Source organism: Lytechinus variegatus, chromosome 2, assembly GCF_018143015.1.
Source record: "Lytechinus variegatus isolate NC3 chromosome 2, Lvar_3.0, whole genome shotgun sequence".
Classification (NCBI taxonomy): domain Eukaryota; kingdom Metazoa; phylum Echinodermata; class Echinoidea; order Temnopleuroida; family Toxopneustidae; genus Lytechinus; species Lytechinus variegatus.
Window position 1 is genome coordinate 21996902 of NC_054741.1, and position 14826 is coordinate 22011727.

The 14826-nt window shown below is 34.8% G+C and overlaps 1 protein-coding gene across 1 annotated transcript in view; it reads left to right on the forward strand.

The window, feature by feature from the left end:
- LOC121409690 (sphingomyelin phosphodiesterase 3-like) overlaps positions 1-14227 on the forward strand; it is a 30423-nt gene extending 16196 nt beyond the window's left edge. Inside the window, exons 4-6 of the mRNA XM_041601597.1 lie at positions 9765-9918; positions 13417-13588; positions 13943-14227. Coding sequence (XP_041457531.1) covers positions 9765-9918; positions 13417-13588; positions 13943-14137 — 521 coding nt within the window. The 3' untranslated portion in view covers positions 14138-14227. The remainder of the gene's footprint in view (positions 1-9764; positions 9919-13416; positions 13589-13942) is intronic.
- Positions 14228-14826: the final 599 nt, after the last annotated feature.

Genomic DNA, 14826 nt, shown 5'->3' on the forward strand with positions numbered 1-14826 from the left:
CCAATCAGGAAAATTCTTAGTCATATTTATTTCTGTGGAATACGGTAATGATAATGTTAAACTGCATTTGAGACTACTTTTTTTTGCATCTCAATGCATAATGAAAATAACATTATGAGCCACGAATTCAAGATTCTCTTAATCTCTCATATACAAACATGTTTTAATGTGTATACTTTACGTAGTCAAGTTTCTATTTATTTGAATAATCTCTTATGTGTCATATTTTGCTCTGTACACTCTCTTTAAAAAACTGTTTTCTAAGCTTGCTGATATTTTTTACCACCCTAAATATATATATAAAAAAATCAACACAAAATTTAAATAATGATGCATGTAGGTACAATGATATAAAAGCCCTCCCAGGTTGCAAACTTGAAAATGGTTAGGGTGAATACATTACTAAGCAGTCAATAATCCTAGAAACAGGTGGAGTTTAGGGGAGAAGAAAAAAAATGCTCGCCTCTCATGCAACAGTGGGTCCCGAAATAGAACTTGACATGTTGGTATTCAGAATTTAATCAAATCTTGATCAGCGTGATTTGTGCCCTTTCGTCGTAATCCATGATCCATCTTAGTAAAACGTATCTGCTAGTCTTATAAAACAGGCTTTGGTGCCATTCTGGTAGGAATGTGCTTGGATATAGAAAAGATCAAAATTTCATAATTTGCTCAAGGTTATGGTAATAAATTGTAGTAATATATATCGACCAATTCAAATGAATCTTTAGATTCATCTCTATGTGCCTGGATATTCAAAATTAGCACAGTATGCATTTTTAGTGCAACAGTTTTTTTCTCTTTTCCTCTTTTGAGGTACTTTATTTCATAAAATCAAAATAACAATTTAGTCAAATGTATACAAAATTAATCAACAGGTATAGAAAATAAAGAGTAAATACAAATGCAGAAATGGTAAGAGTATCTAAAACAGAAACTTTTCAAGTTCTTCTAAAACATCTTTCTTATTTTTGTATTTCCACTGAACATAATTCCTGAAATCATTTTTAAATACCATCCAAATTGATTGACTATTGAACAATTTATTCTTAAAGTAATTTAACATATATACTTTGTACACTGCATATTGTGCATAAATTAATAATAGGTTAATCAAATCAAATTTAGACTCACTGATTTTAAAACCAATTACAATAATCTTTTCTTATAAGTAAATGTCTTTTTGAAACCAATCTAATATTAAAAAGTGAACCTTTTCCCAAAATCAGTTACTTGGTGGCATTTTAACAAAATGTGAATAGATGATTCAGGTTCGTTACAAAATAAAAAAATAATGTTTGACGAGATCTTCCATTTAAAAAGATTTTTTTTTAAAGGTAAAATATTGTGCAATAATTTTAAATTAAATTGTCTCACTTTATTATCTCTGATATTTTTCAACTTAAAATCTAAACGTTCTTCCATTCATAATCTATTGGTAGTTGACAAATTTCTTCCCACCACCCAGGAAAAGGGGGGTTCTCTTGTTCTGATTCATTTAGTAATAAATAAAAATGTTTTGCTTTCATGCAACAAACTTTAATGAAATCACCAGATGATATTTCAAAACTTTCTGGTTCATTTTCTGTTTCATCTTTGGTGTGAACTGTATTTCTTGTTTCACTCACTCACTTTTTAGTGCAACATATTCCTTATCGACGATAAGGCTAGGAGAAAATTGAGTGCTTATGTAAAAATGAATATTGAAAAAAGCTAACATATACGGAAAATAATTCAAACAGAATTGAATAAATATGAAATTCTTGCAGATATTACTAAGCACCTTAGACCTAGGGGAAAGCCATTGGTAAGCACCATAAGTTAAAATGCTTTTATCAGAACATAATTTAAGTTGAGAATGTATAACTTTATGAATATAAATATTATGAATGAATAAATGAAGTATGAATGAATGAATACATTAATGAATGAATGTATATAAGAAAGAAAGAAAGAAAGAAAAAAGAAAGAAAGAAAGAGAAAGAGAAAGAAAGAAAGAAAGAAAGAAAAAGAATGAACGCACAAATAAGTGTATGGACGAATGAATGAAGAATTTCTTAGCGCCAAATTTGACCGAAATTGACTCCATAGAGTGATACTGAACCGCTCTGATGATATTGACCTTCAAGAGACACAAATTTCAAAGGAGAGAGATTGATCAGGGGAAAACAAGTTCAGAGAAAAAAACGCAAGTACCCAAAGACTATTTGAACCTTTCTTTGGCCTGAGCTATGTCTAGGTTTCACTCAAAGGTCGGCAACGACAAGTAATTGATAAAGATTCGTGGTCGGAGGGGAGTTCGTAAGTCAAGGAGTTTCCTTATCATCAACTTCCCCCAATACATCGGCTCATTTACCAATCCATTCGCCAATACGTGACCCCCCCCCCCCTATCTCCCTCTTTCCCTACTTCGTTCTTTCTTTATATCTCTCTCTCTCTTTCTCTCTCTCACACACACACACTCTCCCTAGGGTATCGGGAGGGTAAAGACTGAGGAAAATGAAGTGTCTGCACGCCTTGGAGATAATAAATATAGGAAGCTGGTTCATTAAAATATCAAAGGTCAAACTAAAGATTTATAGGTGAAAAGGGTACCTCACCATTCTTGCCCTAGATTGATGCTAAATGGTAGCGTGACAGTGGTCTAGTTTTGTGTATCAGATCTCGCAATACTTTAATAAGCCTCGACATGAGAGATTTATGGGCGTATATTATGTAGTATTTTTTTTTCTTCTTGAGCAGATTGCCTTAACACAATTCATAATTATATATGAAACACTGAATCGTCGACAAAACGAGTGTGGAATTAAAATATGTCTTCAAGTGGTTCATCATCCTAGAAGGATCATTACATTTTACTTAAACTTCTTGAACAGGAATATACATATCCTAAGAATGTGTATGTATTTAATGTGTTCCAATGCTGATTGGAAATCCGTGTAAGCGATTTGATACGAGTAAGACGATGTTCAGCCCATCACCACCTCCAAATTACTCCAGGCCGCCTCTTGCCTCACCTTTCAATCCCAATCCTATATGGCGCCCACGGCAGTGTATGTCATCACCCCTTGTCTACCCCTCCTATTTCACTTGATTGGAGTTTGTGAATGATGGTACTTACGTTCAGCGTAATAGTTCAGAGAAAGATTGTTTCGTCAAAATGCATATCGTTTTCGGAAAATGGACTCTGTATGCGACATTTTCGTTTTGTTCTTTTTATTGTGTATATACATTTTACTGTCTTCCGGAATCATGGTAAAATTGAGACAAACAATCATGACACTACTGATTGGAAACAAATCTTGCATCACAGAAAAGTATTTTTTTTTTGAAAACTTTTTCATACTTTCTATGTAATAAAACTGGGATTCTACATTGTATATACCTTTATAGTTATGATGTGATGTAAGAATAAGTCAAACGGCAACAAATTTAATGTAGTCCTGTAAAGACAAAACAAACATTTACAAACTATGGATTAAAAAAAAGCTTTTAATCTTACATCCCATTATTCAGTACTTTCTTTTGGAAATCGAGAACAAATAAGATTAGCTTTCTTCCAGGAAATTCGTTATAAAAAATGTAGCAGGTACGAGGAACGCCGAGAGAGCAGTATCTTTGGACAGACAAATCTGCAAATAAACATCTTTTTGTAACTTGATAAACTCCGTAGACATGTGGAGGCTGATAGAACGTGTGTTATTTTAAACTACCTGAAGCCATAGGAAAGGTCGATAATTTATAAATAATATACCTTGAATATGTGTTAATGTAGATAAGGTGTACAGACTGTCGTATCTATCGCAATTTCATAGCACCGCTAATACCAGAGGAGTGCCCCCTCGCACACGTTTCATTAACTCCCAATTAAAGCAATTTTCACCTCGACTGCGTCGCAATTGTAACTGCTCCGCCATTCCCCCTTCCGTGGCGCCGCTTATGGAAGTCGGAGAATGAGTCATTAATTTGAACACCCAAGTCATATTCATCACATTTATTTCTCGTGTTCATTATCGTATAATAAGTCAGTCAAAATATGGCGGCATAAATGGCGAGGGGTGGGGAAAGTGGATGTAGGATGTGAACAACTTTTAAATTGAATGAACAGCAGATTAAGATATAGTTTGTCACAAAAAACTGAAAGGCAGACTTTTGAATGCATTTTTTTTAGTTTTTAATTTAGACATTATTTTACTTTACAATGTGGGGTCGCTTAGCGTTATAGGTTAGTATTATGGCTATTATCATAGTTTCAAAATTGTTTTCTAAATTTCGTTCTTCATTATGAAAATCAATGTAATCAATGTAATCAATTTGTTGTAAATCAATATTGATTTACAATAATTGGTTGTTTGTATGAAACCTAAAACATGCCTATATGCCTTGAGAATTGAAATATATACATTATCACTATTATGTCAGTTGTTGGTATTATCAGTCTATGATTATCAACGCTGTGTAAGAGAACAATATCTATCGATATAGTGAAATGTCGAACCTTGCTTTCAGTCATTATCCTGCCTAGTCTATTTAATTTTCTGATGAAGAATAGAGTAATAATCATTCATTGCCTTCAGTAACTTGTGGCATTGCTGTCACTCGTACTACGTTGAATTGAAATAGGGCGGTGAACGTGCATCAAAAACCATTTAATCGTAAATATACAAAGTCAGGGGATCAGCAAATCTAATAGATTTAGAGTCTAGTTTCACTTTTCTGTTGTTCTGATTTGGGGCCCTTTTCAGTATTGAATGTCAATCATACCTATTCACGTTGTACATAATATCGAATGATTATGTCAGATATATTTTTTTTTGGGGGGGGGGTTAAGTGTAACACCATAGATTAAAAGAAAACCTGAAACGATGTAAAACTTTACACCCCCCCAAAAAAAAAAAGACTGAATATACAGGTTTTGGACCCGGCACACTCGATCAAGTGACCTAAAAGAAGATAAGTGGGCCAAGTTTGTTTGTTTGTATTTATTTCCATATAAAAAGATAAAATATATACATGATCTATTCAACATAACATACATATGGAGGATGGCCCATTTCAGCGGTATCAATAAGATACCACCTACCAAGTAGGTGTCTCGGTGTTAAAATCTGGTCACCTTATTCCTACACCGGGGCTCTGATGCCATGGATACCACGATGTTAAAGCACTCTTCTCGTATTAGATTAATCATTAGTCGACAAGCAGTTAGGTAGATTAGCTCTTACATAATTAATCATAATGTAATGAGTATTTACATTAGTAAATTCCTCATGAGTTTTTGATGGAAATGGTAGAGTTATGCTTGAATCTTGATGAGACACAAAGCCCATGAGATTCCTAATGCACGGTGATAGAATCTACTCGTTGGCAGCTACAGCGATACCAATGCTGAAACCAAGATAGACAGTGGGAAAACAAATGATGCGTATAGTAAACTTTAATGAACGTTATCATTTTAAATAGGATTTTGAGGGAATGGAAAAACAATCACATGTATATCGGAGTAGGAAATAGCAATACCAATACCATATCCACTAGCCCACAAAGGTGTCATAGTGTTATTTTCGAAAAGAATAAGATCGCTTTGATTTCGTTCCCTACTTAGTCTAATCCCGTATTACGTTTTGATAACGTGCTTGTGAACGGAATTTCGTCAGAGAGCTACTTTTTGAGAGGATTTCAGGAAACAAAATTTTCATAATCTGTCTAAGTATTGTTTGAAGCTATCGAAATCCTTGCATCTGGTTGGATCAGAGCAAATTTCTCAATGAAAATCACTAAATATTCGTTTCGTGAAAAACTCCCCATGTTATCTTCAGTAGATGTGAACACAGCGGTATTTAGAAATAGGTGAATTTTTCTGACCTTTAATTGTTTCAAGGATATTCGCGCCATTCGAATCAACAGAAATAACTAATTTTTAACTCAGTAAAAAGTGGTACAACGAATGTAAAAGAGACGAATACAAATACGAGTAAAATAGACGCAGAAATGAACCAATATATATAAAAAAAAATGCTGAATTTATCATTTATCTTTCAATCATTGAAAATGTAATAAAGAGTAAATGTAAATGCGAATTCGACAATATATAGATTAATATAAAAAAATCAAGTGTGGAAGATTTGAGACACCACGTCTGCAGTATTATTACTGGTGGTTGTTGTTTTGCTGTTGTGTGTTTTTTCAGTGTCCAAGAAATTCCAAGTCCGTGTTTTCTATAAACTCTGAACATGACACAAACGAACGATACAAATTGAGTCCTGGCCAATGTTTGTTATTTGTTCAGTATCGAAAGTTTTATCAAACTTAATAACCCGATGGATGAAAATCGTATGACCATCCGAATATAATTGGCTACACGTTTGCGAGTATAACACCGGGTGGCTTTAAAATAAGTTGTCATCTGGGATAGCATATAGGGCGACCAAACTGGAAGAACTGTTAAGACATAGGCCTGTATAGAAGTTTGTTTACCTTTCTCAAACCTGCAAAAGCAGGGTGTTTTATGAACTCTGTAATTATTCCTTTAAATTTTACGTAGCATTTGTATAACTGTGTCGTACTGGAATCGCTCCCCCTCTATGTATTCTTATTTATCTTTTTTCTTCAATTCTTAATTATTTTATCAATAAAACAATACGATCGCGTAGACTTTAAGGAAATATAATTCTTGATATATGCGCCTGTTTTACCTCCTTGCGTTTCAAATACAATATATTTAGAGCAACCTTCGCAAGTCTACCTTTATGGTTATACCATCCGTGCTATAATACCAAATGAGAAACCGATAGATCATAGATAATGACGTACAATAAAGGATATATCACTCAGTATTTGTTTGTTCCCTTTTACTTGTAATTGACAATTGATGATAAGACTTGCAAAGAATTTATTTATTCATCCATTGATTTATTTTATTGTATTTTATTATTATTATTATTTTATTTGTTTATTTTATTTTATTTTGTTTTTATGTTTATTTATTTATTTTTATTATTATTATCATTTTTTATTTTTCATTTTATTTATTTATTTATTTATTCATTATTATTATTTTTTTGGGGGGGCTAATGGACCCTGTTTTATGAAGGTTTGCACGTAACCATTAAGTGTAAGCTATTGAAATAATCTGATCTGATTTAAGATCAGTCGTTGAAGAAGATAACTTCTTGGACCTGCTTTTATAATAATTAGTCGTATTTACAGGGATTCCTTAGGTGGCTCGCATTTGGCGATACGTTTTGAGAGGAAAGAGCAAGTGCAGCTGGATCACTGATCCCACATGACATGTGGAAGATTGATTGGGAAAGTCTGTAAGCTCTCGTTAGCACTGGAGAAACGTGTTGATTATTTTCAAGAATTATCTCTCACGCTTTACCCGAGATTCCAAAAAAAAAATTCTCAGGTTTCCGAGAAATGGACTATGCTTCTCACCGTTGAAATGTTTGCCAAGTATATCAGTGAAAGTACATTTCACTTAATCTGTGATCTGAAAAAGAACAAAGTGTATTAACATATCACATGACAGAGACAAGAGTGGTGATTGGTTAATCAAGCCCCATTTAAATAGAATTAAGCCAGGATTTTAAGTCATATTTGAAAGTTCAGGATGGAAGTTGGTGTAGGCCTAAACAAGCACCGACCATTGAGCAAAGGCACAAACGAACAAACCCAAAACTAGCAAGAATTCAAGAGAGGAAATACTCTTCTGCTCGCTAGTGGAAAGCTTTAAAGTTTTTTTAGAATGAAAAGCTAGGCCAATTGATTCCAGGAGCGGGAATAGGATGACAAGGTTCATCCCTGCTCGTGTTACTTCGAGGCGTCTCTACGGTCAGAGAGGCCGGTACTACTTTACTCGAGGCGAGTCACGACACTCTGTTATTGCTGTCATGCCGAATGCAAAGAATAATTGAAAGTATGTTTTCCCGTACGCCTCGTCCCGAAGCCCGGTTTATTCATGAAAATGTTCTGTTTGTTTTTGTTGTGGTTAAGGCTTGAAATATAAGTACCCCACTCGCCAGTTCTGTTTATATGTTTTTACTTATCATCGACGAGGAGAGTATGCCCAGCATATTGACAAATATTTGATTTGATTTTGAATTTATTCTCATACTTCACAAAATATATAACCAAAATATCAACACAATACAAAAAGTGCATTTGATTGTAATACAGCAGATTATGAAAATGGCAATAAATGAAAGTGAAATACATGTATGATGAAACCTGCTGAAAAAGCATAGCTTCTAAAGTCTAAAGGTTCCTTTAAAATGATTATGAAATTGGCAATCAAGGAGATACACCTACAAAAAGTCAGACTACATGTACATTGGAAGAGCCAAAGCTAAGCGTAAAGAAATCACGGGGTAAAGAATGAGAGGAAAAGTGGAGAAATAATAAAAATAAGAGAGAGGGGGTGAGCGAAAAAAGAGAAAAATTCAAAACCAACGCAGTATTATCTATAAAAGAGATACAAGGCAAATACATGATATTTTATTTGTTCAGTCTGTGAGTCTTAAATGAGTTCATAGCTGGATATTGATGAATATCAACAGAACCAGAAAATAAAAAAAAATTATAGAGAATACTGGACGATGATGATGACAACAACACTAGAACAACAATAACAAATACTGATTGCAGTTATTCTTAAAGAATTACCCTACCATCTCTCTTTTACATCAGTATAGATTAAATCAAGTTTTATTCGTTCGTTTTGAATTGCATTCCGAAATAATGTTCCTGTGCGAATATCCGAGCGGTTCTTAACGGATCCCGAACAATTTTGCTTGGGGAAACGCTGCTTGAAAATATTGATCAAATTTGCTTAAAGAAATAGCCCCAGACATGTTGTATTTAGATAAGCCAAGGGTATGTTATGCCAATTTTAGACGGTGGTTCTAGAATAATGTTATTTTGCGCCCATAATTCACGAGTAACAATCGATCGCTTCCTGGCCATATTTTTATGAAATGAAAAAAGTCTTCGGTTGTAACGCACGTTATGTTTATTTTGAAGTCTACACTGTCCCATGTAGGCGTTAAACGACTACCCACTATTTGGCGAAACCTGGCATCCAGTCTCTGTTTCCTGGTTACATTCCTAAATTCATCTTTCTATCACTTCCCATTCTATCTCATTCATTCTCTCTCCCTCTCCCCCGTCCCTCTCTCCCCATTCATCTTCTCACTCTTTCTATCTCCGACCACTCTTAGTCTCTACAACTGCTACAACTCTTTCTTCTTCTTCTTTCTAGTATTACTATTACTACTACTGCTGCTGCTGCTACACTGTTAAGAAATCTGATTTTACAGAAAAAGAAGATTTTGCAGAAAGCAATAAGAGAATCATTCTGTAAAGTCATAAAACAGGAATTTTTCTGCAATTTAACAGAACAGGTCTGCTTAAAAAGGAGAAAAGTGTGTTTTATTAAAGGAAATTTGTAAGGTTCCATACACCAAATACCAATTTCCTGTAATTTTACATGATATAATGTAAGATTACGTAATCTGGTAAGATTACATGTGTTCTCGAGACTCTGCTACAGGAACTTCTTTTATGTTCAGTGTACTAGTAGTAGTAGTACTACTACTACTAATAATAATAATGATATTACTACTACGTCATAAGTATGAAAGTCAATTATTCACACCATTTTTTCTGTTGAGATATTTACATCCATGTATATCTTGTTATTTACCTGTATTATAACCACTTTCCATCACCAAATTAACCTAATATTCTCTGGTATACCCTTGCAGGTGATATGACAGACTGGAGTCATCCATTATTTCTCATCTACCACGACCCGTGTCGACTGAAGCCTGGTCTTGATAAACACTGGACAGTAGGAACACTCATGCGCTCTCAACGGCTACACGATCAAGAAGTGGCTACTCCGGAAAATCTTCAGAAGTATGTACATGCGATCATGTCTGAAATGTATTGAAGCTTAAAAGTGCCACCCAGATGTTCATCTCGTCATGTCTACATCTCTTGGGGAAAAGGATGAGATGACGAGATCTCGGATCTCATCATGTCTACATCCCGTGGGAGAGATCGAATGACTAGATCTTGAATCTCGTCATGTCTACATCCCGTGGGAGACATGATGAGATGTCAAGATCTTGGATCATCTGATCATCTCTTCTATAAGATGTAGACACGACGAGATTCAAGATCTTGTCATCTGATCATCTCTTCTATAAGATGTAGACACGACGAGATCCAAGATCTTGTCATCTGAACATCTCTTCTATAAGATGTAGACATGACGAGATTCAAGATCTTGTCATCCGATTATCTCTTCTATAAGATAATTATAGACACGACGAGATCCAAGATCTTGTCATCTGAACATCTCTTCTATAAGATGTAGACACGACGAGATCCAAGATCTTGTCATCTGATCATCTCTTCTATAAGATGTAGACATGACGAGATCCAAGATCTTGTCATCTGAACATCTCTTCTATAAGATGTAGACACGACGAGATCCAAGATCTTGTCATCTGAACATCTCTTCTATAAGATGTAGACATGACGAGATCCAAGATCTTGTCATCTGATCATCTCTTCTATAAGATTTAGACATGACGAGATCCAAGATCTCGTTTGGATCTCGTCATGTCATCCTTTTCCCGTAAGCCCCTTTGACAATTGTTGGTGCGACTGCTTACAACCGTTGCGATTCTGTGCAACGTTATATTGAGACCAAATGATTGCAAACGATCGCACTAACAATCGTGAAAGTCCTCTTAAGACATGTAGACATGACAAGAACATCTGGGTGGCACTTTTAAGTTTCCATAGAAATGTGTAAAAAAAAACTAGCACAGTAGCTTTATATTACCGTATAGTTCTGACACATACAACGCACGCCTACAATATTGGTCTGCGACCCGATTTTGAAAAAAAAGTTGTAGAATTTGATGCTAATATTGAGACATGCAAGACATGTGCATGTATCTTCCTGTATAATGTTCTAAATCATCGTACGAAAACCTATGTTCAAATCTGTGACCATGCTAACATCCTTAGAATAAAAGCGGACTTAATATCTAGTCGCAATGACGTCATAGCAATCGTGTGTTTAGCTACGATATGAAATAAAGGCTTGCAATGATCAAAATTTGTTATATCAGTATCCATACAGTTAATTTGAACCTCAAATAAAAAGATACTTTTCATTCACATTCTCAGAAAATGAGCAATGTGATTTTTTTCCAAAGTCGGATTGTGGACCATGCAGTTTTAAGGTGTTTGGTGGCCTTTAAGAATACTAATATAACAAATTTTGATGATTTTAAAGCCTTTGTTTTTTTAGTAAAAGACAAATTAGTTCCGAATCGTAGCCAATCTTACGATTGAAATGACATCATTACGACTAGATATTAAATTCGCGTTGATTGATTCTAATAAGGATGGTAGCATAGTCACAGATTTGAACATGTATTTGTATGATGATTTAGAACATTACACAGTAAGATATACCATGTCTCAATGTCAGCATCATATTCTACTACGTTTTATTCCAAATTGGGTCGCGGACCAATATTAAGGTGTGCGGTGGCCTAATAAGGCGTAAACCGAAGGTGTACGCATCTGTTTCGAAAGTACCCCGTGGGAAATAAAGAGTCAATATTGTGTCATGGAGTGAGAGCGTAGCCATCTTAAAAGGCAGAAATAAAAACAATACTTATATTTGAACCACCTCTCAGATGTTCTTTATTATGCAAATTAAGAGATAGAGGTTGTCTCGTTTGAATGACAGTCTCATTACATCTCCCTGTTCAGACACGCTTATATAGAGCTGTCTGCGAGCACGATTGGGAATGTCTGATTATGAACCAATTGTCTGAAAAAACAAACATATAGATTTATCTTTTTGGAGAGTGATTTTGCCTGGAGCGGTTCACTCATGAGTCATCAATGGGTCCAATTAGACCTATGGCCTTCACGGATCTCTATGCTGTTACTGTACTTTTGTTCATGTTCGCGCGGGCATTTATAGAACCGCGCGTGTTTTACAAAGTTAAACAAAAAATAAAAATGCGATCGAAATAATCTAGTTAATGACGTGCCCGGGGTGACTGACACAGATTGCTTTGATTTTAATGTTTTTCATATCTCTCCGTAAAAAGTGTATTTTCCTAATATCCATTTAAAATAGGAGAAGATATTTTATTAAAAAAAATATTTATATTTTTGTCGATTCTAGAGCAAGCTCGTGTGGGGATAATTCTTAATATATTTTCTTCTAACGCTCGAAGTGCTGTTTGCAGAATGCAAAATATCGCTCTGGAATCTTTGAAAGAAAAGCCAATTTAATCGGAGTCACAAAGCTCAGGCATACTTTTTTTTTCAAAACAAGGGAACTCGATATCCTTTGGTCCCATATAGTAGCTTGATTTCATACAAAGTAAATTTGTTCATTGGGATGCGGACTTCTTACAATCAATCTCCTTCAGACTTTTGGCTCACAGACTTATCGTCTGGGATAGCATTTCTGTCTTTCAGTCTGGTATTGATTTAAGAAAAGAAAGTGCACTAATGACCACCCCGCCCTGTTATTTCATCTATCGAAATAATTTAACGGTCTATCAAAATAATTTAACGGTCTCTATCCTCTCTAATCTGGAGAAGGGAGTTTTTATTTCTATCCAATCGTTTTATTCAGTATATCCAACTCTGCTTTTGTGTTAAGCCTGTGAATCTGATAGTATTGTGTCAGTGTTTAAATGAAAATAGCTGGTTACAAATTTCACGTTTATACTCCATTATGTAGAAAAGAATACTGTTAAATTACCAATGACTTGGGGGTACAGTCATTAAGTACCCATAAATGGCGACCCTTTTGACGTTTATTTCTATAATAAACGCAAAGGATTAACCCCAAGTTTATTTATTCATACGCTTTTAGGAATATTACGAATTTCTTGTCAGTCACATCAGATTTTGTAATTATGGCATTTAATCATGATTCAAATGTGTTTAATGCAGCTCGAGATATGAGGATGGGTAGATTCTGCTTTCGACTTGGAAATTGGGGAGCCCACAATATACAAGCTTTGCTTTTCAATGGGATCCTCCATTTTCACAAATTATAAATCACAAATCCTTTACACATGATTATTTATTTTGTATGTAACTTTCTTATAACATGTCTTTTTCAAGTTGATTTTATGACCTTGGTATATTTTCTTTATGATGTTGACTTGTTATGATTGTATTTATTTAATTTATATTTTGTTGAAAAATAAATATAATAAATGAAATGAAATGAATGGAAATAATATACTTGAATGTAGAGATCTCTTTCCAGCCTGCATTCCAGAATGAAATAATGCCATATCAATATTTTGAATTAATAATGATGTAAGTTTTCCTTACGTTTCTTTTACGATGGCACAGGGTTCTGGAGAATAGTCAGAAACGGAGTACATACGTAGAGGACGTGAAGGTATGGGAAGGAACGGAAGGACAGCTTCCTTGGAGCACCTTCGATTTAAGGAATTACCAAGGCAACGGAAAGAGGAGGGTCGATTATGTCCTATGCAGTAACTACAACACTCACATGATGCAGGTTTGTAAACACTTTTATATAAAAAGAAAAAAAAACACATAAAAAAGAAGCATCAAAGGACGGATATACTAATTCGGTGAATGAGAGAGATACCTAGTTCTCTCTTCGGTGAAGAAGGTTATACGTCGCAGTTAAATCAAATTTGTATCATAGCCCCTCCCCCACTTCCCCGTCTTTCCGACGATTCGATTGAGCTTGTCTAATAGCTTTCCGTTTCCATTTCTAAAGTAATGAGAAATTTCCACACTTTTTGCCTTCTCCTTTTTTTTCCTTTTCCCCTTCTCTTTGCCGATCCATCATTTTTGTTTTTAACTTTCCCTTATTTCTTTTCTTTCCATCATGTCGTTTTATCAGGAATGTGAGGACTATGCCTTTGTGACCCAGCTGGCCACCTTGACCGATCACATCCCAATCAGTATGACCCTCTCCACCTCGCTGGGACCTTCCTGTGTCAAGGGTTGGCCTTCCGGTACCCATAACCAGTCCGGTCATGACGAAACGGATCGCCCAGCACGGCGATGTCGACTGCAGTACGAAACCACCGTATGACGACGGTCATCGTTATCGACATCGATGGTGCATTCGTAGATTGAGATTTTGTTTTCTACTGATGATAATCGTGTTTTATACGGTAGATAATAATTACTATTAAAATAGCATAATTCTATATTTATCGATCTATCACAATACGAAAATTCGATGTATTCTTTATCGAACTGATCAAGTCTGTTTTCTCAAAAAGTTTGAAATTTTATATTCTTAAATTCGTAATAGGTCCATGGTAGAATGAATGTGAAAACAATTAGAGCAAACAAAGGCATAATTTTTTTGGAAAGGTTGTTGGGAAAATTTACCTTGAATCGATAAAGGTGTAAAACCGACGCACTTTATTGCCTTTTTTAAAAAGGAATTCATATCTTATAGAATAAGTTTTTTTCAAGTGTACCTTGAACGAATTTGGTTGCAAATGTCTGAGTTAGAAGATGAAATTAAAGGACAAAATATAAGTATAGAGATGGTATAATTACAAAATGATAACAAAAGAAAAGGGATTATTAAGGGGAAGAATGATGGAACTAACAAAAATCCGATGCTTGATAGAATGTTGACGGAGATGCTCAATGCTGATTATGCCGGCGTCGTTGTTTTGGTGTGGTGGTGGTGATGATGATGATGATGATGACGATGATGATAATGATAATGCTGGTGATGATGATGGTAATGATGATGATGATGAT